The sequence below is a fragment of the Clinocottus analis genome, unplaced genomic scaffold (genome assembly GCF_023055335.1).
Source record: "Clinocottus analis isolate CAN_PGR_092001 unplaced genomic scaffold, fCliAna1.0.p SCAF_7, whole genome shotgun sequence".
Lineage (NCBI taxonomy): Eukaryota > Metazoa > Chordata > Actinopteri > Perciformes > Cottidae > Clinocottus > Clinocottus analis.
Genome location: NW_027176229.1, coordinates 9,119,720 through 9,145,681, shown reverse-complemented (window position 1 = coordinate 9,145,681; position 25,962 = coordinate 9,119,720). Strand labels below are relative to the sequence as shown.

Below are 25,962 nucleotides of genomic sequence, written 5' to 3'. Positions count from 1 at the left end.
GGACGCAGTGGCGGCTCTTCCTGCCTGACAGAGATCGGAGAGGTTGAGAGGAGGTGCAGCGTGCCAGAGCGCATCTCTCCCAACGCATTTGAGGGCAAATCTGCTCTCAACTCACCCTGCCCTGCACCGGCGACAAGGGAAACGACAATGGACTGACGAGGCAGAGAGAGAGAGAGAGAGAGAGATAGAGAGAGAGAGAGAGAGAGAGAGAGAGAGAGAGAGAGAGAGAGAGAGAGAGAGAGAGTGAGAGAGAGAGAGAGAGAGAGGGAGGATGTGTGGGAAACGCCGCCTTGTTTTTGAAGCATGCACATATTCTCTGGACAGAAGCTCCTCGGGTTCATATTTGCAGAGCGGGGCGGATCGAGTGACCACAGCGCCTGAAAAGGGAGATGCCACAGCGAAGCGGTGATAGCGGAAGGATGCTTCGATGCGAGCGGTTGTTGCAACGCATCCCCCGTAAGATGGACGAGACGTATTGGGGCTAAGGAACTGGCGATTTATCACGCTGTCGGGAGAAAGATGTTTTGCAACTGCCTTGGTGCTGTTCAGGATGAATGCTTTCCTCGGCGTCATTTCTAGCTTGTAATATGTAGCTCAAACGGCAACGGAGCGCGTGCAGCTGTTTCTCGGCTCGTGAAGCTTGTAACAATATTGCTCGACCGCTGGAGCCACCAGCAGCAACCTTGCCCACCTTGAGAAGTGAGCGCAGCCTCGTGAGCTGTCCGTGGTGCTGAACGGGTCCGTCAGCTCCGCGGGTCCCCGCGAGTTGACCTTCTCTCCCCGAGCAGAACAACCTCCTCCTGCAACCCACACAGTAAGGTGGCAAAACAGGCCACCGCACATGGACAGCTGCTGGGCTTGACTGAGTCAGCCAGACTATATTCTCTTTCATGGCTGTGGCACGCAAAATCAAAACTTTGCTGACCGTCAACATTTTAGTGTTTGTGGGGATTATCCTGTTCTCGGTCTACTGCAGGATCCAAGACCGATCCGAGGAGCTCATCCAGATTGGGCGTGTGTCTGACCAGAGGCTGCGAGCCAGGACTGGCAAAGTTTCCAACTTGGTGGACAGGCAGTCTATTCTCCAGCGGCTGGAGAGGCTGGAGGATGTGGTCTACAATCAGTTGAACGGTAGGATACGCCTCGGTCGTCTGCATATACAAATCTGCGATTGACTTGTCAGGAAGTCATCATCGTAATGAAGCAAATAACGACCACTGCAAGCCAATCACTTCATGCATTTGTATCTATAAATAGGCAGACCGCCTGCAACGTAGAGCACTTTCGTCTTGTTTGATTGGTGCCAAATTGTCCTTCAGAATACAAAAGGGGCCAAGGCTGCATGCACTGGGGTGAGAACCGAAGCATGACTCATGCATATTTTACTGTCATCCTGTAGCCTCATTCAATTGATAAAACAGTAAAAAAAAAAAAAAAATCCTGTTCATATTACACATACAAACTTAGTTAACGTTTACTAATAAAGCACGGACCCTGCTTGATGTACACTAATGCTTGGTGGTGTTTTACAGTGCAGTGCTTGGTATATGTGCTTACATTGTGTTGATAGACTTTACTAGGCAGTTACTTTAATGGCCTAACAGATGGCAACACCCCTAACCCACGATTGACTTGTTGTAAACTTCACATAAACTTATGTTCATGTCTGGAGTTCTGTATAGACTCCCAGTCAGAGGGAGTCAGTATCTCATCACCAGCTCATTTCACTGGACGCAGTGGAACTTACAAGCTGTCTGAGTTTTGAAGGATAGTGTACTGTAATGGCTATAACGGAATGACAGACCTGGGTTTCATTACTTGGCCATTAGCCTGAGGGGCAGGTTTGCTGCCTCAGCGGAACATGTACATTTAACATAACGTTACATTTTACTTATTTATGTCTTACTTACATAGCTGTATTCCCATGGGAAAATCCACACAATCACAACTGACGTTCGAGGTGTTATTCATATATGCTTGAAAGAAGGCTGACCTGGATACAGTACATGAGATATTCCAAATCTATTATTTATTGAAATTAATATATACATATTACTGTTTCAGACATTTAATGAAGCAAACAAACATTTCCTTCCTCAAAATTCATTATAAAATCACATCAAGTCGCATAATAATATCCAATTAATTACTGTATAGACATATATTTCTACATCCACGGGCTTTGTGTGGTTGTTTGAATTAACTTAACATGTGATTATTCATAGCAACATAACATATCAATATTGTTTTTACTAATTTGCCAATTATGTTCAATTAATTGATTACTCGTTTGGGTGGCTAAATGTCTTCAAATGTCTTGTTTTGTCTGACCAACAGTTTAGAAACACAAAATATAGTATTTATGACAAGGAGAAGCAGCAAATCCTCACATCTTTTGACTGGAACTAGCCCAAAAAAAATATATATTGGAAAATTACAAACCATAAATTAGCTCTCAAAATATTTTAATTTTTTGTTGATCAACTAAATATTTCGTAGCTTCTTTACCAAGAGGTACTATTTTCTGACAGATTATTTTTCTCCAGATTTAAAAAGCTGTTCCAGTTAAGAACACAAACAGTCCTGATGCTTGTGCAGATGGTTGATCAGTTTCAGTAGCAATGACTCACTGATTGCTACATTTTAAACCTTCAACCAATTTACTTGACGGTGATGAGGGCCATGTTTGAACTTACAATATAAAAGACAAAACACAATGTCCCGAAGGCAAATATGGAGGAATCTGCATCTTAATCCTCCTCAGCATGGTGTGACTGATGGATTTCTAATTTATCAGTAACGTCATTTTCTATTCACCAGCTTACTGCTCTCTGTCGAAATTGTGACTTTATCATTTGTGTGAAGGCTATCATAGCTCAAGCTGAAGGAAGGGGGGGATGGAGACTGTGCAGGAGGATGCAGGTTCTGCGGGTGTTGTTGTATTGCATGCTGGTCACCAGCAGAGGACACAGATATCTAAATATCTCTTTAATTATCCAGACCCGTAAAGCTGTAAAAACATTGCATTTAAACATATATGGAGAATACATAGAACATATATGGAGAAAGTAAGTGTTTTCCTCACTGGTTGTAGCGTTCGAATGTTACAGAAAAAGTGCCCTGACAGCCCATTTGACAGTTGCTCAACAGTCAGTTAAGGAGGTTTCACAGCCCCAAAACACTGCGGTTGTAGACTGTTTCTGCATGATGTTATTAAAATGCCAAAGCATCCGCAGATATTTGATGGTCACTGTCACTTTGAGTTATGCTCGGCATCTGGCCAGCAGGCATTGCCTCTTAAAAGATACAATGCATCCCCTTAGTCACTTAGCTTTATGTAAAGACAAGGCAACCCCAAATCATATCTCTATAGGACAGAAACACACTGTGTCTGCAAAGCTCTTTAAGCAAGAAAAAAAGAAAGACTTCTAACTAAAGTTAAATAGTGATGTTACATATTGGAGTCGTCCAAGCCAAAACTGCATATATATATTATTTTAATTTATAGCAATGTTGAGTTGGTAGATTTTAAAACCTTAATTCAGAGATGTTTTTTGGGGGGATAAAGTGCAATTGTGAATTGACTTTTTTCCCCTGAGCCTTGGCTCAAGCGCATCCACTTCATCTAAGGCTGGCTCCACACATTCTAAGTCTGAAACAGAAATAGGAACCAGTTGCAGTTACGTAATTTTTATTTGACAGCGACAATGTGTACCCAGGAGGGCTCACAGGCTGGAAACGTTCTCTCGCTGTCACAATCCCTCCATGATTTGTCTTGAGCTCTTTAATGGCATACTTAATCATATCCTCATATCCCAGGTCACTGCCCCTTTTTCTAAATCGTGCACAGACCACAAATTGTATTCTGTGGCTGTTGGGAATAACTATGGTGAGGGGAGGACTCAGCGCGCCAATAACTATTACCATGTCCAGCAGCGATATGAAGTAATTGCCCATTCCCTCTGTTGTTTATTGCCTACCAATGGCATGCCACGGGAGCTACAGCAAGGTCCAATTAGATTTGAAGGACATAAACAAGTCGCAAAATTCCTTTTTTACAGTCGTCAGATGGATGGTCAGATGGACTACCAACAAGAAAACAACGGTCAAGCTTTATCAGAAACATGAGGTTTATCAGAAGCACTGCTCTGCTGTGGTTGCCAATGTCTTTGGGTAATCAGATGAGGGGGTTTTAAGCGTGTTAACAAGCTTATAAAGCAGCGTTTTGACCTTAAGTACTGCATTAAAACCAACAAATACATTCTCGTCGTTATTTACCAGCTGAAGCCCTGTAAGGCTGTCTGGCCTAAATAAACACGACATGTATTAGCTGCAATCATTTTATTAAAAAAACGGAAATGCATTAATTGTAATGATTTGAAAGGTCATAATTGATATGCACATTTCAAGCTGTAAAAATCTAGCATAATTATTTGATTTTCAAGTAGTGTAAAGAAAACATGATTAAAAATAAATCCACAGTTCGATTAAGCCTTCCCTCTCTCTGTTACTGTTCTTTTTACTAACGGTACTTCAAGCGGTTTACAATAATAATGGCGGCAGATTGAGCACTTGCAGACATTTGAAACAATGGTCCTTGTTTTCAGACAGAGGTAGATAACAGCAGGCTTTTTTTTTTGGCAAACCTCAACTTTGTTGGTTGAAATGACAAACGTCAGTAGATTCATCAGCTGTCTTAAGCTGGGTCTCTTAGCTCCATGAGTTGATTGAAAATGTGTCTTATGCTGACTCTGAAGGTTCCCTGCTGACTGGGGTATAGCGATCAATCATTTTCAAGACTTAGATATGAAAATATAGGCTAGTAGGAAAACATAATGAAAAAAAAACCCATAACATTTCATAATTTTCATTCCGTTGGTGTTAAGGTCAAATTTAAATTGGATTAGACCCAGATAAAACTACCTGACCTTCTTTTCGTGGCTTATCTTTCTTCTACCATGCTGTCATTCAAAGCATAAATGCTCTAAAAATAAAGCTTCTTATTAAAAAAAAAAATATATATATATATATATATTGCTATTAGCGGGGGAATGTGCTACTATTCGGTTCAATCCGCTGACCAGCGCTGGATGTGTCATTGCTTGAGCTCGGCTGTTGTCCCTCAGCGCACGGTCCTACTGAGGCTGTTGTCATCAGCCATGCATGTCACTCCTAGCCTTCTCCCAGCGCGTAGGTGCTGATGGGATGCCAGCCTCACAGGCCCAGCTGCAGTACCAGATATGCTTCTTATCTATAATGCCCAATGATGACAAAGAAACTAACGCTGTTTATATGCTAAGCCTGCTGGAGCAAAGGCTTGATGAAAAATAAGAAACGTCACCCTCTCGCTCCTTTCCACACACACACAAATGTGATACTCTGGCAGTATCTCAATGATGCACATCGCGGTGTGCCTATATTTTTGTTGTGCGGTGTGTAATGGAGGCGGTTGCAGGGAAGCACGCTGAACCTTGATGAATTGAAATATATTCCAATAACGATATGTAGATGAGGCTCTGGTCGACAAAACAGTTTCAGAGTCGGATAAGAATCAATTCTGCTCAGCCTTGAGGAATCTTGATAATGGATTCAGCAGCTAACCTGACAATCAGCAGTCAGCCACAGACAATAATGGCAATCTCAGATGGAGCGAGCGTTCATCTTATTTACACTGTTGGCCTTGAGTCATGCAGTGATTACTTTACCAACGTTTAATGAAGACATTTGATGAAGGAGGGACACAGAGATCAGTATGCCAGGCTGGATAATTGATGATGTAAATGGTTTCCCATTGCCTTTCTGAATTTTGATTTTTTTTCCCATCTTCTTTTCCAGAATTTTCACAAAATGCAACAAAAGTCTTTCAAAACAGAAAAGTACGAATACATTATTCAGAGTTGAACAGACTACACACACTGAACAGATGCTAACAGCATTAGAATTGATGCAGTAGTATTTAGTTTTTGGTAAGATTAGCCATAATTTTGCATAGAAATCACACAAAACCATGCTTTTTATAGAAACTGCCAGTCGTCAGTTTAGCGTGACTTTACACGGTGCAGATTTGTAAATAAATACGAGCAATACATTTGATGTTCAGTTATTTGCTATGGTTTGTCCATAATAATATTTTTGTACCACTTTTGTTCTGTGTTGAAGGATAAAGCTTGACTAACTGTTGTTTTACTAGTGTTATTTTACACCTCATGATGCAATATTAAAGCCTGGCTTATTGGAAAACTTTGCATGACTTCACAGTGTCCAGAATAATAATGAGGAAATGGCGAGCCCCTTTTGTCAGTAACTTAATATTTTTTTTTAATACATTACATTGTCTTCTCTCAATTGTATTAACACCTTGCTTTTTATAGCACTGTTTTATTCTAATGTAATTTAAATTTAATTGATGTGCATATTTGAAATATGACCATGTCTTGTCAAGAATGTGAACAGGTTAACACACACATATGAATAGTTTAAATGGCAGAAGAAAACAATTGGACAAAGAAAATGAACAACAGAATGTACATATTTTGTGTATAATTAACACATACAGCTCTATATGTGCTGGGCTTGCACTGTCATGCCAGCTCTCATAGAGATTGCTGTACATTTTGCAAAAGGAAAACAATCCATTGTTTAGAGATGAATTTGGGGTCTAGTGCTACCAATTTCCAAATCAGAGTTGTTATCCTCCTGACATGCCTGCTGCTGTTATGAGTGGCAGCGCTACAGTAGAATTAATTCAGCTCTTCACCGAGCTCTCAATATTTCATAGATTTGTTTTGGCCTTTGAAGGCTTAAGCCTCTCCAGATCGAGTTATTTTCCTCTTCTTGAAGAAATCACGGAATTCCTCCCCGCCCTCCCTTCGCCATCAATATTTAGAGCCCTGCTGCATCACTTTGTACTTGCATAAATCCACTCTTGCTCTTAAATCATTCATTAAAAATGGGGTCATCTTTAAATGTGAGGCTCTATCTTATAAAGGCCAAATCAGACACATTCTTAAAGTTGCAGTGTGATTCATAGCTGTTATTTATGGGTTTCACGTATCATGTCAGGGGGATTTGGACAAATGGATTATGAGGAACAAGCACAGAGACAGATGTATACTCAGATAATGAGATTCAAATTGGTGCCTGACAATGTGAGATGCCACGTTCTGCTTTGGATGGAAGAAGCAGATGTTGTAACAGTCTCCTTGTGGAATGATGAAAGTGCTGAGTGGCTCGCTGCGGGAAAAGTGAATAAAAGAATACTTCAGAGAAAATACATGTGTATTTTAAAGCTGTAGAGTCAAATACTTCACGTCTTCAATATTCATTTGTATTTGCATTCGTAGCTACGGTTGTCACAGCACTACAGTGAGCAGCGTGGACCTTTAGTCATTGTCATCCTTTTCTGACATAACGGCCCACTTGCTGGATGCTTTTATACAAAGTGCCTCCCAGGATAACGCATACATACATTTTTAACTCATGCAGTCATTCGCCCTGGGAATAGAGCTCTTAATCCACAGTGTTATGCTCTGCCCACAGAAATACACGGTCCAATTTTTCCTTCAAAGAAATGTTTTAAAAGCTTCTATTTTTGTTTGTAAATAAAGGTTGCTGTGTCAAAGAAACACACATTTTTGCATATTCAATGTATTAGTCTCTGCTTTCTTCCAAACATATCTCACAACATAAAAAGATCAAATGGATGAAACATAAAAGGTAAATCACAGCCAGGCAGAGTCATTTTACTACCTCAAATAAACCACCAGGCCATATCAATGCAGGTCAGCGACAAAACAACAGAACAAGAAATGCATTTGCTGCAGTGCTGTTTTAAAGATACTCATACTCATTTTTCATCACGAGATTGATTCTGCAGAATCTTTACATTGATGTTGAAGTGTTACAGACAGTTGATCAGATTGTCAGGCCTCTCGTCTCATAATGTAATTTCCTTCAATCAGACAGAGGAAGTGGACGTAAATGATGCCTGGACCCGAAAACAAAGCTGGCAGGCATTGTCCTGCTTCCAGGACTCCAGTGTAGACAGCGAGGCCCTCCACACTGAAGTCTCCAGCTCTAGAGGGTATCTGTGTTATTGTGTGACATGGGTCACTATGCCAGATGGCTAGTCCATGACGTAAACCCCACCCATACTTGTCAAAATGCCACCACATTTGCTGGTGCAGGACATGTTAAATCCCTCTCGTGGGAGAAGTCAGTTTGCAACCATTCAGCTCCAATTACAAATCTTCAGCAGCACCCGAGGATTGAAGCCATCCAAATATGGTGATTAGTCCGCAGTTCCTGGAGGGTTGAAGCGGAGAGCTGAGCTCTTCATTGGTATGCACTGTTTACTTACTGTCTGTGTGTCCATCTGTTGGTATGGAGAACAGACGCCGTTCGATTCTTCTGTGAAGGCCACACTGGTGCTTGGTTCACATAACAATAATCTGACATTATCCCGCAGTTTCACGGAATTTTAAATAGTCAAACAGTAGTCCAGCCTTTCAAGAAGCTGGTAGAACCAATAAGTAATTCATAGGAAACAAGAACCAGTGAATAAATACAATGAGAAATAAGGGAAGATATTGCATTATTGTAAAAGTCAAAAGTGGAGGATCCGAACCAAATACTAGGAACAAGAAGAGGGTCATTCTTTAAAAGAAGAAACACACGGCAGGTTCAGGCCCTCTGTCCTCCCTCATCATTTCTGTATAGTCCCTGAACCAGTGAACCGTCTTTTTCTCCATCAGCCAAAACTTCATTTTGACACTGTACCACATTTTTCTCCTTCTCTGTTTGAAAATGTGACTGTCACGCTACCAACGCGGCATTCTGTTAAATCACAGTCATGAGTCATTTTAATGAGAGCAGAGAGGTATTTTAAGTCTGACACATTAAATCCAGGGCTGAATTTAGTTTTGTGAGACCAAGGAAGCCTAACATGATAGGGCTGGCCAAGAACTGGCTCTAAAGCACACAGACCCTTTGCAAGCTGGCCTTTCTTCAGGGATCCTTTGTGGGATAAAAAAGACCTGCACGGCCAAAGCACCGTTTGAATTATAACCACTTCACAGTTGGAGTGTTGCTCCACACTTGGTCTATGCTTTTATGATTACCCATATGGAGCCATTAGGGCCTCAATTAAAATCTGGTGGCCTTGTGTTGGACTAATGGTTTACATTTCCATCGTTAATGTTTTTACCTCAGAAAAGTGAATGTAGTTATTGATAAATAATACATTTACATTATCCGCCATACCTACAGAAAAACAGAGCAGTTTAGGATCTTTTCAACATTGTGACATCTTGACCACACCATATTATGTCAATAAACATTATGAAAATAAGACAACAGCAGGGTTTGTGGATGTATTTTTTATACATCATCACACTCCCAGAGCCTTTTCTCTGAGCGTTTAATAATGATGCGGATGGATTTACATTTTAGTTACTTGAAAGCCTGGTGCATCTCACACAGGCACTACAGGATGCCTTGTGTGTTGGTATTAGACCCAAGGGGCGTGACAAAGTGCCAGTATGTGACGTCCCGGGAATAAGAATAGGCTGATAGGACATGATTTGAAATATTTTAAGAAACCATCCGGACACACCAAGCATCAAACAATAACTTAAGAATAAATATTGATATTGTAGGTGACCGAGAACAGGAGCGCAGATGCTACATATGCTATTTATCTACTAAGCAGTAGCTAAGTAGCATATGTGGTAGTAGTAGTAGTAGTAGTAGTAGTAGTAGTAGTAGTAGTAGTAGCATAAGTTTGGAAGATAGACTTTTAGAAAGTTGAAACATTTGATGATGATGACAATTGTAAACTTCTAATAATACTGATCTGCAATTCAAATAATTAATTTAAGCAAGAACTAAAATAAATTCCTTCTCCATGAAGTGACATTTGCAGCCTGCACATACCACTGCATGATCAAATGTAATTATACAGCCGGCATAGTACAGCAGTATAGAAATGTAGACTCAAGTTCACAGGTTCGAGGCAATGCAGTGGCTTTTGATGTTCCTTGTGCAGTGAGTTACATCTACCATTGAGGCACCGTGAAGTCCTCCTCAATCTGCTGGCGGTTCAGAATATATGCTTAATCCTTCTTATTGCCTAAAATAACCAGTTTATTCAGCCACTTTGTGCCACACGATGGGAACGTTACTCAGACTATTATCAGACTCAATATTGTGGCCGTGTTTATTTTTGGTCGCATTCTTACCGGGTGGTGCACTAAATTAGTTATTCTTTAAGAAAATTACATTTTCTGTGCTTTTGTACTGTTCACAAACTGCTGTGCTACCACATCTGCTGACACATTTTGGTGACTAAATGTGTACCATCATAAACCTCCACTGATAGATTGACTCGACACCTTGTGGTAAAATCATTCATCAGGATATTTATTCGTTGCAAGGAAGGAGCAGAGACAGAGACGTGTTACTTTGCTATTTGCATATCCAAGTCTGCTCCCCGAATGAGCGAGGCACTACCTTTTTAAATAGCTTATAATCAATACACAGAGGCCCATATGATGTCTTTATGGCTTTATCATGAGCTCTTGCCATCTTATAATCTGGCCTGCCATGGCCAAAATCACAAGGCAACAGGCGCCCATATGTTCTGAAAACATGAGACATATTGACACTTGATGTCTCATGACATATCAGAAGACACGCCAAGTTGGTGTGTAGATATTAACATGGGAGAGAGAGTTCAATGAAAAGGCACTAGTTTTCTCATACTACATATAATGAATGAAACTAAGATATAATTCTGAATTTAACAGTAGAACAGCACTTAATCAAGAGTAAATATGTTTTTCTTCCAACATTCACCAAGTCAAAAGGCCCTATCTCTCAACGTTAAAGAAAATGAAAAGTCATTTGTGTATCCATGTCGTAATTTGGATGTTCTTCGAAATGTAATGGGTCCTTCTTCAGTACATAGCCATGTACATCTGTGTGACTGTCTTTCTGCTGTGTCATTTTCTTGGCAGGTTTGGCGAAGCCAATGGGGCTAGTTGAGGGACCCGGAGGCCTTGGCCAGGGGGGAGCTGCTGCTACTCTGGGAGAGGACAGTCATGATGTGGAGGGGAAATATGAGGAGTATGGCTACAACGCTCAGCTCAGTGACCGCATCTCCCTGGACAGGAGCATCCCAGACTACAGGCCTAAAAAGTATGTCCACCTTCTGTTTTTCTAATTGTCTGTCATACATTCTCGTTCCAGCTCTACAAGTGTTTTTTCTCCCGCCAGGGTTGTGTAATGTTCAAGAGGCTTGTAACTGGATGGTTTGCCATTTTAATCCCTGCTGCTGGTCTATTTTTGTGAGAACACTCAATGTACTGCAGGACCTTTTGCCAGGAAACTAGCTTTTTCATCCAGCGCTCAGTTTTTTTTTCTCCTTTTTTTCTTCTTTTTGGTAATTAATTTGTGTTTTGCTGAATTTCCAGAACAAATACTGTGCCAAAAATAAAAGCAGATTTGCAGCACAAGATTTATGAGAAACTGTGTACTTAAAATTCCAACAATTTCCTGCAATTTAAGACAAGGTTATAAGTGAATGGCATACTAATTATATATTTATGCTTTTATGCTGATAGCGTGCTGTAAATTAGACTTACTTTGTTTGTGAGTGTGTCCTCTATAGATGCCAGGGAACAAATGGTGGATGGACCTCTTAGGGCTTCAGCAATATGGCATCAGCAACATATGCACAAAAAAGCTAAAAGTGACAGTGAATGTCTTCATTTTCAAATCATTTATGTTAAAAATGCTGTTTTAAGTGCCCAACTCGTGCAGTGACAGAACCCAATAGTTATATTTACTCTACAATGATTAAATTCAATTTATTTGAAGACATGCAAGGCAATAATATTATCAAGCAAATAATTTTTCCATTATCTGAATACTGTGCAATTCACAGTGACTTCACAGACCACATCCTAACAATAGCAGACACTTGCAGCACTTGCATTGCTTTGGTCTGGCGCTACTCTAGTCTTGACTGATAGGTTTCAAAAACGTTGGGCTTACAAGGCAAGTTTACAATGCGAAACAGAAGTAGAGTGGTGCAACACAAAGTGGTTTTTTTACATTAATCTTGTGAAAGTAGAGGCATTTAATATAATTTTTGGCTTTCAATACCAACATAGCTTTATACTTCCAGATTAATCCGCGCTGTTGTATTGTTTTTTCACATTATTCAAGAATAACTTCTAAAACACTGGACCCAGTGCCTGCTGTCAGTGTGCTGGGGTGCTGATGAGATTTCTGAAATGTAATTTAATTCAAAAACTGCCTCTCATTGGTTTCCATATTGAAAAAGAGGGAGATGTTTTTTTTCCTCCAAAGGCATCACACTGTACCTTCTTCAATATTTGTTATTTCTTCATCCAGAGACATTTTGAACAGGGATGTATGATAGACACACACACACACACATCGGAGAATTGAGGGGGAAACATTGTGAAAACACAGTAACTTTAAAAACACTTATGTTGAAGTAATTTTTGAATGACAATAATTTCATTACACCTGAATCATGCACTGCCTCAAAACCAAAAAGAGACAAAAGAAGAGTAAAATGAGTCAGGCTGATAACTAGCTGAACAGCATTTTTTTTTGTCTTTTATGCCAATTTTATGAAATTTTCTAGAACAGTTGTGTAAGGGGTTTTTCGACTTAACATCCTCTTACAAGGCAGGCAAGCGAGCAAGCGTCCTACAGTAATGACACCAACTGCTGTCTCCTGCTGTCACATGACAGTGTGCCTCCCCACTGTAAAAGCCAACCTTACTTCCTGTTTGATACTTTTCATCCCCTTGGTATGTCTTATTGCCTGACTCCACTTAATCCCTCTTTGTCTCTTCTGTCAACGCAGTACAGTTAGATTAGCCACAGAGCATCTTCAGGCCTCTTCCATGGGGAGTTACACAATAGAAAATTACTTTTGTCACACCAAATCCTCACATGAAAAGACATGGGGAAGATGGTGATGACAGTTGTGCTGTGTTGTAATGTCGCACCAAAAGGGAATCAGTTCAGTTTTATGGGTGTCCACTGAGTGTCAAGCCGCCTAAATGATCCTTCTAAAATACATTTTATACAGAGACTACAGCTGTGATACAGTGAGTGCTGCAGGAGATGGATTGGGGTCTGTGTGACTGTGTGTGTAATCAGAGCTGCCAGTGGCGTTCACACTAAGAACAATGGCGAGAGGCGGACACACTGAGCGGAAATCTGACGGCCAAAAGAGGTTTCTTAGGGCTTTAGCAGGGATAACAATTCATTTGATCCACGCTGCTTTGTTCCCAGCTCTTTTCACACCCAGAAAAAAACTGACAAGGGTGAAATGGGGAGGAGGGGCCAAGCTAAAAGGAGTTTGCTAATTAATAAAGTCCACTGAGAGTGCCTCTGGAATGGAGGGGTTTTAGGAAATATTTTTTTTTCAATCAACTTGTTCAACAAATGAATTGAAATTAAGACAAAAGGGAAGTGAGTGTTGGGGGTTTGTCAAGGTGTTTACAGTCTGATATCGGGGCTGTGTGTTTGTTTGTGGATTTAGTACTCGTTTCACGGATTGTGAAACAATTCTGCAATGTATACAATACACTTCTTGTTCTGGTTCTCCGTGTCCAGAATATTTTTATACCCATATAAAACAAGCACATAGTCTCTATGAGAGCTAAGAAAACATGTTGTGTCAAACAAGGTAAAGCTTCAGTCCATGACAGCTATCCAATAGGTACACTCCATGATAAAGACTTAGTCCATTTGTTGTGAGGCTCAATAGAAATCAATACAGTGCAATGTGCAAACATAGTTTTCTTTGCTTTTTGTGGTTACATCACCAAAGCAGTACTTTAAAGAGAAACATCAAAGAACTTCAAGTAAAGGAAAATGGATTTATGTGCAGCCAGACCAATACTATACTGCAAGCATTGTTGTCACTAGTGTCGACTTTTAGGGCGCTTTCACGCTTAGAGTAACCTGTTTGGTTCAGTTTGAAGCAGTTCTCTGCCTCATGAATGAAAGACAGTTAAGTATTTTTGATTTCTAATTTAATTCTAATGTCCTGCAGGATAAAGGTGACTGCAGCACTGCTGAAGTGAAGTTAAAAGTAGGAACCAGTCACCTCCTGTCTAATAGGCTTTTAATTAAACAGGAGTCATTAAGCAGAGGACTTTGATGACGACAGGGGAGCAAAGTCTATCACCATGGCCCATGACTGAACGAGCCACACAGTTTCAAGTCTCTCTCTTTTTAAACCTGCCAGTCAGCAGCAGAACCAATTCATAATATTACAGTCGCAATTGTCTCTCTCGAAAAAACAAGTAATCCTCTTTCACTGGCCGCCAGCCTGGATTTCTCTCTTCTGCCCTTCACTTCTAGCATGTGACATTCTTAACTGAGATACCAAGGAACTTAAGTAGGCTCTATATTATAGTGACTCTGAGCCTGCCATTCATTGTCCTTGGGAGGTTTACGTATGATAACGTCTCATTGGGCTGTGGAGAGAAAAATAATAAAAGGCATGCAAGCTACAAAGATAACTGATGCAACAAACAAAAATATGTAAAATGTGACTTAGGTTCACTCAAAAATAGAAAATGGATTCAAGGCAATCTACTGGCATGTTAACCTCCAGTGTTTCTCCTGCAAAGGAATTCATATTCAATTAGTTAAAATCACATCTGTATCACTATCGTCTCGTTGTCAAGAAGTTTATTTATACTTTGTCAAAATAGTTAAACTCAAAACTACATTAAAGACCATGGACCCTTTGTCTACGCCCTGTGCCTGTGGGATGGTGATAACCAGAGAGCGAGGCTGAAGAAACAGGCTTACCTCATCTCTTTAGCATCTGATACTGCAGAATGGGATCGTAAGGTCTCCACGGTGCAGGAGCTCCTGCAGAAAATTGTTGCTCTTTCCAGTGCCACGGTTTATCTCCTGGATGGGGGGAAATGGGGGTGGAGGAATGACAAGGCAAATGATTATCTTTCTGAGAGAAGTGCTTGCGGATTGGAAAGTTGCTTTGGTGTTGCTTGCACCTCGCGGGTTACAGGAGGTTAATGTGAAATTTCACAGCAAATAAGAGCCGCCAGTGGGGAAAAAGTCAGAGGGAGCACTGAGCCACTCGGCTGGTGGAGGAGGAGAAGGAGGAGGTGTGATTGGAATACATCTTAATCAGGCGCTCTGCTTCTGTCAAAGCTTGTTCCGGGTCAAATTATGAGCACTGGCCAGTGAGCTCAGTCCCATTACAAACAGATGAGTCGATCGCTCATCCTGTTACAGCTTTACAAGGCTTCCCCGCTACCGCAGACAGGTACAAATTTAAGGCTGAGCAATGCCCTAAATTGGATCCAGTAATATAGGGCATTGGAACTACAATATCAGTTTAGGATCTCGACACTGAAAACCAGCCTCACTCCACATCTCAACTGGAAGCGATGAGGCTGCGTTGCACTGCGTTGCCATTTTCGAGAAATTACTGTCGTCATATTCATTAAACGAAGCCTCTCCACGATTTGTAGAACTGAAAAGGAATGAAATATATGTTACTTTGTTTTGCACACTTGCCATGTTGTGGCTGTGTAAAGAAGTTTTAAAAAAATAAAATCTCCATTCAAACTCACTGCCAGATTTGTCATCGTATTTATAGACTTGGCATGGCTGATTGAGAGAGGCAATAGAGAAAGCTGTGAAAGGGAACAAAGGAGTTGCTGAGGGAGAGCATAAATGCACAGGGAAGGACTGAAATGATACAGTGGAGGGGTTATCAATCAAAACACTTCTGCACTTACTCTTACAAATAGAGCGCGAGAGTCGGATTTAAAGTATAGATAGACGTACGCAACGTGCTCCATCATAAACACTCTCTGTGGTTTAGTTTTCCTTTTATTACCTCTGCTGTCAAATGCATGTGGACTGTGGTAACGGAAGTGATTGATAACAGTGCATGAAATTAAACTTTCCCAGTCCAGAACAGCAAGCCCTAGCCTTCTTGCATAGTGAGACTACTGGTAGTAGATTTCCTTTCCTATGCATGAGTCAATGCCAGTATTAAGTTTAAGAGTCACGGAAGAAAATAAAAAGGATCAAGATATGTCAGTGCTTCTCAAGCTCAAGCTCCTTTATTATATCACAACCACCTTTTTACTTTTGTCTCAAATCAATTTGACTTGAATTGAATGAACAAGAATTAGTTGGGGGAAAAAGACAAAACAAGTAATACACACTATACCATTATATGTTGTCTATTTAAAGATCAGACATTAACAACTCCAAAATAGAGTACACCAGAATGCATGAGGAAACATTATTTTCAAAGCGACCAGCTTAAATTGCAAAGGAATCATTTACAATAGAAGGTAATGTGACAAGGGTACTTTTGTGTCCAGGTATAATCTTACCTGCCAGCTTCAGGGTCCTTGATGCAAACTTATGGACGGAAGGCAGATTCCCGCCAGTCACCCTCTCAGCAGAACGGGTGATGTGCTGCACAGGGAGAAGAGAAGATGGGAGTGAACGCAGCCTTGGGGGGAACCGGTACTGAAGGTTCGAGAAGCTGAGGCATGATTTCCCAGCTTCACATGCTGCTTCCTGTCACACAGGAAGTCTGTGATCCACTGGCAGGTGGAGTTGGGCACGTGCAGCTGCAGCAGAGAAGGGATGATGGTGTGTAGAGTCTACAGTCCAGTGACGCCATCCCGTCCAGTCTACAGTGTACAGTCTACAGTCCATTGACTGATGATGGTGTGTAGAGTCTACAATGTAGACGTAACTCGACATGTGTCGAATTTGAAGTCGATTGATCGATTGGTGCGGCCTTTCTAACTTAAAAAAAACTATATGTATATCACATTTTTCACCAATCCTGATATGCATGTCAACGTTGGTGAGTTTTGGGATATGATAAAGCTTCCCAAAAAGCCAATTAATTTGTCAGAATAAGGGTGACTGTGACTCAGTGGTTGGCATGCCCCTCTTTCAATCAGAGGATCGGTGTTTCGAACCCCGGTCCCGCTAATCCGCGTTCTTGTGTCCTTGAGCAATACACTTACCCCTGCCCCGTTGTTGTGTCTACAGTGTATAGAGCTTTAGATAAAAGCATCAGCAAAATGTAATGTAAGAAGAAGAAACACTACAATTTCAATGGTTCCTTCATTGGCCCGACATTGTCAATGCTTGGGCCCTAAAAAGATACCATCTGTTGTGTCTTTTTACATAATTGCTAGCCCTCTCTTGCCAAATCTCATTGTTGAAAGGTAAGAACTTGCTAAAACATGCCTGCCACAAACACAAACACACAAACACACACACTAATACTCACAAAAGCCAGCGGCTGTAGAGGACAAGGAGGGTTCCAATGGGTGGAGAGAAGAGGATGTAACTTTAGCATCATGCTGAGATCCATCTGCTGTGAGCCTGTAACCCTGCAGCCTGACCCCATGGATGCTGCTGACTCAGGCTGACATTGCAGTTCACCGGGGTATCAGTGCACCGAGCTCCAGTCGAGCTCAGATGGCTCACAGTTAGGGTGGAAGAGCAGGGAATGTGCTGTCTTTCAACAAAACACGTTCAAGGTAGCAGAATTATGACTTTGATAACAACACTACCGAGTTTTATATCTCAACATACGACCACACAGTGAACAAGTACAAACATCAACAGGGTCATAAGCAGTTACATTTTGATAAAGATGAGGTTTTAATTTCAAGTGATTCAGTATGCAGAAATAGCACAGTATAACATCAGACTGTATGCAGCTGCTTAGTCTCATTTGAGCTTTTATGATATGTTGGCTGTGTCTTATTAGTTAATATAATAAATGTTCTTTTTTCTAAGAGCCTTCATTTGTGTTTCAGGATGATGATGATGATGATGATGATGAGACAGTTATTTTTAAATGCCTAAGCAAAGTGCAGATTTTCAAGACTGAATTTTGGCCTCACTTGTTGCCTCTTACATCTAATGATCTGTGATAGCATGTGAGAGACCGATACACTCTGTCGAATCAATTTATTTTCTCAATAATAGTTCTTGAGTGTATGGTATTTCTCCTGCCAAATGCAATATTTCACTGTCTTTAACACTATCCTGGTGGGAAATTTTGGCAAAACGACTTCCAGAGCTGAGCAGGATTTACTGAGGCTAAACGAAACTCATAGATGTGCTTACTCTGGAGTTGATTCATGTCAATTTGATATTCTAATATAGAATAATATCACATTCATTGCAGTCAAAATCTTTTATAAATAATTCAACCACAACAATTACAATAGCCAGCTCTTTATTCCTACATAATGAAACAGCACTGCTGAATAAGATATGTGAAAACATAGAGACAAACAAAGGCAGAAGCGAGTGAATCGTGTTTGTTCAGAGCCCAGTTGTTACGACGCGGCGAGACTCAAGATGTTGTCTGTGTGTGTGTGTGTGTGTGTGTGTGTGTGTGTGTGTGTGTGTGTGTGTGTGTGTGTTCACAGTTGCCATAGGAATCACCTAATTGCGTCCGTTCAGTCAACACAGTTAATTCTGACTTACAATAATTTTTTTGTGAATTGAGCTAAAGTAAGTGTTCACAGATGTTCAAAATAGGTTACTAGAGTCAATGCACTGTGTGAGATAGACATTGAGGCATGACGGGTGGTGTGAGATCTAACAGGTTAAGAGAAATGGAAGACATTGAGCATATTTAAAAAGATACTTTTTGGTTTCACCTTGGTTTTGATCTTAGATATTTGGGCTCATGTTACATTCACCTCCCTGTACACTGTACTACACTGGGATTGGTGTTAAGAGGCATGGGCCTCTGCTGAGCTGGTGGTCTGAAGCTGGTGGATGGGGTCATGGGTAATGGGGTCAGAGCTGCTCCATTGCCTTTCAAAGCAAAGTAGAACTGGTTCAGCTGGCTTGCCAAGCATAGGTTGTTCATGGATTGGGGGGTCTTTTGGTTTATAGCTGGAAAGCTTTCTCCATACAGAAGCTGAGTCACTTGCCAAGGGCTGACGGTGCAATTCCTCAGAGCATTGTCGTTTAGCGTCTTTCACTACCTTTCTAAACATGTATTTTTTTACTCTTTATACAAATCCTTGTCCCCACTCCTAAACGCCTGTTCCTTTTTGAACTTTAGCTGATGGAGTTCTGCTGTGTTTGTTGTTGTTATAACTCACCCTGGTGTGTGACGGTGTCCAGCTGTCTTCACAGAAGCTGATGTATTAAGTCACAGCCTCTGTGTACTCATCCAGACTGTTGGTAGCAGTTCGGAAAATATCCCGGTCTGTGCAGTCCGAGCACGCTCAAAACCCTCCATAGCTTCACTGGTCCACTGCTTTGATTTCCTGTCATCGGGCTTACAAAGCTTTATGCAGGAATCAGATGGACCACAACGTGGTCAGAGGATCTGAGTGTGGCGCGAGGGACGGCCTGAAAGGTCTCGCTTATTGTTGTGTAGTAGTATTTGATTAAATATTTTCAGAATTACTACTTTTAAAGGATTTTTGATTGCATGCTAATTTTTTTTAATTAAAAAAAAATAAAATCTCCCATACTCCCTGGAGTGCCTTCACATACCCCCAGAGGTACACGTACCCCTTGATCGAGAGTGTTTCCCTCTCTGGTTGAGCATTTGATAAACTTGTATTTAAGAAATTCATGGCTGGGGTTTCCTTTGTTAAAGTCCTCAAGGGCAATAACTTAGGAGTCCAGGTTGGTCCGCTCGACACACAGTATATGTGACCATTAATGCAAGACGATCCATCCCTGACATTGCCTCAGTCACACTTTATTTAAGGTTGTGCATCATCATTACGTCAATTGTTTCAAGGGGAGGAGGCGTTGGTGTGTCCCCCTCAGGATGAATTGTAATCACTTTAGTGATCCTCTCACCTTCAATCTAGATTAAAGCCATCATCACGTCACAGCATTTTAATCTGTCCAGTACTTCGTAATATGACAAAATACCGTCATAATAAATATCAAGCCTCAGCTGCACTTATTGCGTTGCAAATTAGAAAATGTTATAAGGCTAACATGTTCAAATTAAATGAACATGGTAAATATTACGCCTGCAGTGAGCTTGTTATCATGCCGAAGAATCGATAAGAGGACTCCAGTCAGCATATTCAGGTTTCTCAAAAGCAGGATGAGAGTAGGCAGCTATACTGTAGCAGTAGTCACTGTACACTATAGAGAATCCAGGTCTGGGAGCTGCAGCTTCACCATCAAATGGATGTGGGGCTTTACATGATATCTCAGAATAGAGCTATTTTTGGCATTGTTGGTTTGGTTCTCTGAGAAAAAAGTTATCCAGGTTACGTCCCTTTATTTTTGGATAGAGATATGCGGCTGCACTGTGAATGCAACATTGGAAATGCAATTACATTATGATATAAAAGCTTCTTAAACTCCAATAAGTAGGAGGAAGAGGTGGATTTCTCAACACATAATACGTCTTTGTGGGTGTGGAGGTGAAAAACAGGTGTAACTAATCACTTTAATTATGTCTGCATCCCATTTACCGCAGGTGTGCCGGTTCCAGAGCTCTGCTACTGCACACGCTCACACGCCTATCAGAGGTATTGGGTGCATCCCAAGTCTCTAAATGGCATCCCTGTTTCCCTCACTTGCATCCCTTCTTTGCGTCTTAGTCCCGCCCACCAGGGATGCACGGAGTGACGCAAGGAAACACGTTTTAACAGACATGAGACGTCCTTTCCTCTGAAGCGTCACGTGAAGCGACGTCGGTTTCTGATGACTGCAGCCGACTGACAGCTGATCACAGCTGATCAGCTGTCAGTCGGCAGAGTTGTTTTCTGGTCCAGACCGGATTTAGCGAACATTTCAATACAAATTTTAATATTGATAAAAATGATTGTTTGCTTTCAGTTGATTTAGTAGTTTTAAACTACAATTTATATAAATAAAGGCACAGTTATCATCAGTGTCAGAGTGGAGATGTGGAGACTGTTAACTGTTAAACAAACTGCATTGAGTGTTTATACACTGTGTTGTGTTCAGGGTCTTGCTCATACGCAGGATCGATTACCAACGTCTAACGCGTCCTATTTATTAATTATTTACGTCGGTATGTTTTAAAATTCTGACAAATTGTGACATTATAAAATAACCATGCATGTTGTAAAATGTGTTTCCCTTCTCCAGCTCTCTGATTTTAATTACATACATAATACAAGTTATTGAAGGAAAGAACAGATCAAATCTTTGAAGAAAATAGTTTGTTGTCCTTTTGTTGTTCAGAATGAATGAACACATATTTTAACCAGATGGTGAATAAGAAAACACTAAAATATAGAACATTTATTTTGTGATTGTCTTCACTCTGGTATGAAACTCCAGCGATCAGTCTGCTCAGCTGCAGCGTCCAATTAAATAACAGAGGAACAATGAGGGGGCGTGTCCAGCGTTAAAACACTTCCTGGAAGTCTGCTCTCGGGGCTCCTCGATCACGACTCCTCTGATTTCCCTCCTTGCTCCTCGCTCGTCCGAGCCGAATAAGAGCTTTGGGACGGCCTTCAATATCCGCCTTCAAAACCACTTCCGGTTCAGTCGAGGACCGAGGAGCGAGGAAACGGCAATTTAGAGAATTGGGATGCACCCATTGTTAATAACGCATGGGATTTCTCTGCCCTGACAAGTCAAAATGCCTGCTGTAAGAAAGATGTGTACATGTGGTCATATTGGCCTTCAGCAGTCCTTGAAAAGGTTCAAAAGGACATGGATGGCTTTCTTTCTTTTTTAAATGTTTCTTTAAGGAGGTTTCTGAGATTTTTTTTGGAAGCTCAGCGAGGTTGTGAAAATCTTAATTTCATGTTTCTTATACACATTGTCTATTTTAAAGCTTCTGTCATAATTACAAACTATTCTTTTATTAAAATATGAATTAGCTATTTCTTATGACTGAGTTTTTTTTAAATTGTATAATTGTTCTGCTGAATTATTCAATATATATTATTCAATATTTTTGTATAGAAGACCGTCGTCTTATCCACCCAAATATGTTTGCTGAAAGAAAAGATTGATATTACACTTGGCTCTAAAAGTCACATATAACGTACACAAAGGGAGCTGTCCATGCTTTTCTTGGGAAATGACATACAAACAAAGTGCTTGTAGTTTAACATTTGCTAATAATCTTGAATGTATCTTAACAGGTGCAAGCAGTTGACGTACCCAGAAGACCTTCCTCAGATCTCCGTGGTCTTCATCTTCGTGAACGAGGCACTGTCAGTGATCTTGCGCTCCGTCCACAGTGTTGTCAACCACACACCAGCACATGTGCTCAAGGAGATCATCCTGGTGGACGACAACAGTGACAGTGGTAAGACCTTTGACAGCTTTATTAGTTGGATAAAAAAACAAAACAGATGTTCGACACTTGAAAAAGATGACCTAGCAAGTGACTTATATGCTCCGCAGCGCATTAATTCATGTTAGTCACTGAGATGTTTTCAGTTGCTGTGGTTTGAGCTGATCATTTCATTTTGCAGCACATTTAATTTTTCCTCATTTACAAGTGTTTCCTCTGAGACTTAAAATCATGAAACCGACAGAACCTGCAGTTTGTCATTGTCTAATCCTTTTGGTTTGCTTATTCAGTTGAGACAGTCACCCTATTTATCATGTCTTGTCGTCCCTGGTGGAACGCAAACTTAAGGCGTCATACACAATTGAGTCAGTGTGATATTTTTGGACTCCTGCCAAAGTAGTCAGTCTTCTAATGCTACAGGTGTGTTGGTGTGTGTGTGTCAGGCACAGTTTTCCATGTGTTGGCGTGTGTGTGTCAGACACAGTTTTCTGTGTGTTTGGTTTTGCGAGTAACAGTTGAAGGCATAGAGAGTCCCTGAGGGTGAACTCTTTCACACCAGGTTTTAAAAATAGCTTTTAAAAAGGGTGAAGAGAAGGGATGGGATTTGTCTCGTCCTTTGCTAAACTGCTGTTGCTTACTACTGTCTCCATGGCGATGTGGGCAATTGCTTCAGTCGCCTCCACACCATGACGCCCACAGCAGCTGACGATGCTCGGCTCCACATCTCAAAAGCTTTTCCATTTGGAGAGGGAGGGACAATGAACTAGATTCCAGACGACACTTGGCCCTCCTTCACTTGGCACAGAGTAACAGGCCTCCCTCCCTCGGGCTGGCAGTGGAAAAGGGCGCATGAGTAACATACTGAAAGAAGGCCGAGCAAGAGTCCACGCTGGCACATCTCCGCTTCCCGCTGAGGCTAGAACTGCCAACTATTAAACAGGCAGCCGTTAACAACCAATGAACAGATACAAAAGGAAGTCGACCCTTCCTCTCATTATGTCAGACTGCTCCACACATTTTGACTCTCGCAAAGGTTTTCCTGAAATAGATTTTTCCGGTTTAAACGTGGCGTATCTTATCTGTGTTGGCCGAGACGGATTTGGAAGAGGCTGCCTTTTGCTGATTTATGGTCTGGTTGTTCTTAATGCGCAGTTATTTCTGTCCGTGGTTCAGAGGGGAGATTCAAACACTTTCCACCACAAATGAGAATTGAGACGTCTACATAAAGGCATCAATTTGGAGGTTATTAAAGTGTTAGATTTAGCTGAGAAAATATCTTTGTTTTAAAAAAAAAGTTTCCATGATGTGAAACTTTTGTATATCAGCGAGGGATTAAGGTTCCTCCCATTGCATAAAAGGAAAACATGAGTAACTAAATGTACACACAATTAAATTCTTAATTTTCGTCCAAGCGCCCCTCTTGTAATGTTTAAACCATACTTAAACATGAGAAATGTGGCACTTAAAATGTGACACTCAAGGGTAAACTTTTTTTTTTAAGACTACATTGTTTTTCATTTAAATGAAGTTCTCCAAATAATCTATATAATAATTTAAGAGAAGAACACCAACTTTGAAATTTGATTTCAAGTTTGTCTGGTTTAAAATGGATTTGACAATCGGTACAACTTTGTCAGCAAATTACATGCCTGATACCCGGATATTTAAACCACCAAGTCGCCTACTCATTCCAACTAATTAATCCCTATAGAGTCACCTAATTTGCCACAATAATACCTCAGGCATGACAGCTCATCAGAGCTGTTTCAATAAAGTTATCTCCAGCCAGAGGAAGAGACAAATTGTAACTGATGTACAAGCAGTAGAAAACAGAAAGCTAAACTCATGGCTTCTGTCACTTGTTGAGTAACCTTTGCTATAAAGCATTAAAGACTACTGTTTAACAATACTAGTGTGCAGTTCACTGACATCAAGGTACATGACGACCAGGTGCTGATGTTTTTGGTGTCCATACATGAGGTCAAATTCAGGTCACTGCCTGCAAACAGACACATCTGTCAGCGGCTCGTCCTGTATGTTTACCAAAAGTGAAGATGATTTGTGCAGATGTGTGAGCGGTTTCTCGGGAGCTGCTCTGCTGTGACATTAGACAATTAATATGCAGGTTGGTGTGCTTGACCTTTTGTGGATGGCTCTGTCTGTCCCCTCTCATTTAAACAAGGCTCGGTGTGATGAGTGGAGGTACAGCCACGCTCACTTCTGGCATAATAAATTAAGCACCAGAAGCATGTTTGCCTTGAGGCTGAATGGTTTATTCACAGCATTTAAACTAAACTCACATTCCAAGTGATGCGAGTTTGGCTATGTGTGTGTAATAGGCAGGACGACTCAAATGGATTGTTGTTCGCCATATTGGCGGCATAACGGCAAGGAAAGGCTTAATGAACCTTATAGGATTAATTCCTGCAAATTCCACCATCTCATTGATAATTTAATGATTCATATATTGAAAACAGGATATATACTGAGGACCAGTAGACACAGCTTGTGGTATTAATTTTAAGTAGAGCTGAATTACTTTCAACATTGCATTTCTTAAATCTGATTTAAAAAAGGATGAAGGATTTGCAAATTAACACGCAACAGAATATTTGTCTGACACATTGAGGCGCTTGCAAGAAACAATTTTGAAAAATACACTGTTTAATTCCTATATAATTATCTTAATTCGGTTCAAAATAGCTCAGTTCTATCACTTTACATTTTAATTAAAAGCCTATCTGACAGTTGCAAAACACTATTAATGGGAAAGTGTTTGTCCTCGTTGCACTCTGAGACACTCAATCACATATCTCTGTAAAGCTTCACATACTGCATTCACTTCCTACTTACAGTAGGAAAGCATTGCATAGACATAATATGTTGAATGTATAGGAGGTAATGCGATCACTGATCATTATAATAAAGAAAAGGAGGAGAGGAGACGAAAAGACAGAGAGCAGAGAAAATGGTTGTTTTCATAATTTATCTGTAACTAATCCCAAGAAAAAAACAGCACAATGTTGCCAAGGCATGATTTGAAATGAAGAGGATGTGTAAGAAGTCAAAAACGCATGAACCAGGTTACCAATGTCTTGTTTCTGTGAGAGGTGGATAACCCTCAAATTGCTGACATGCTGCTGCACAGATTATTTACAGGCCTACCGTCAAAACGTTCCCACTTAAATGAAGGACTTATACTGTCACACTGCACTTAGCTGTTGCCCCTGGATGAGGAGTATCAATTTACTTTTGGCTACAGTGTTTTTTAATATTTAATGAACATCACATTACTTGTGGTGATTCAGTTTACCAACTCCACTAGTCTGCCTGTGATCGATCAATGTAAGACCTGTTTCTGTATCAGTGTCTGATACTGAAGAAGAGCTGTTTGAAGAATATGGTCTGTTTGAGACCAGACTTTTGGAAACACACAGAGAAACTCAACTGATGCCTCTTCTGAGGCTGATTTTACTGGCTCGGAAACAGAAGGTCCTGTGGCTTATTTTGAATGCAGGTGTACCCGTACTTAGTGAGCACCTAAGAGGCAATATGTGGAAGGATATAATTCAGGCTTTGCAGCTTGTAAGTGAACTCTAAGGCTTTGC

At 40.7% G+C, this 25,962-nt stretch overlaps 1 protein-coding gene across 1 annotated transcript in view; it reads left to right on the top strand.

Annotated features, from left to right (window-relative positions):
* Positions 1–47: 47 nt before the first annotated feature.
* Positions 48–25,962, top strand: part of galnt9 (polypeptide N-acetylgalactosaminyltransferase 9) — a 71,139-nt gene continuing 45,224 nt past the window's right edge. The window contains exons 1-3 of the mRNA XM_068566387.1: positions 48–1,131; positions 11,016–11,196; positions 22,200–22,366. Of these exons, the coding sequence (XP_068422488.1) occupies positions 891–1,131; positions 11,016–11,196; positions 22,200–22,366 (589 nt within the window). The 5' untranslated portion in view covers positions 48–890. The remainder of the gene's footprint in view (positions 1,132–11,015; positions 11,197–22,199; positions 22,367–25,962) is intronic.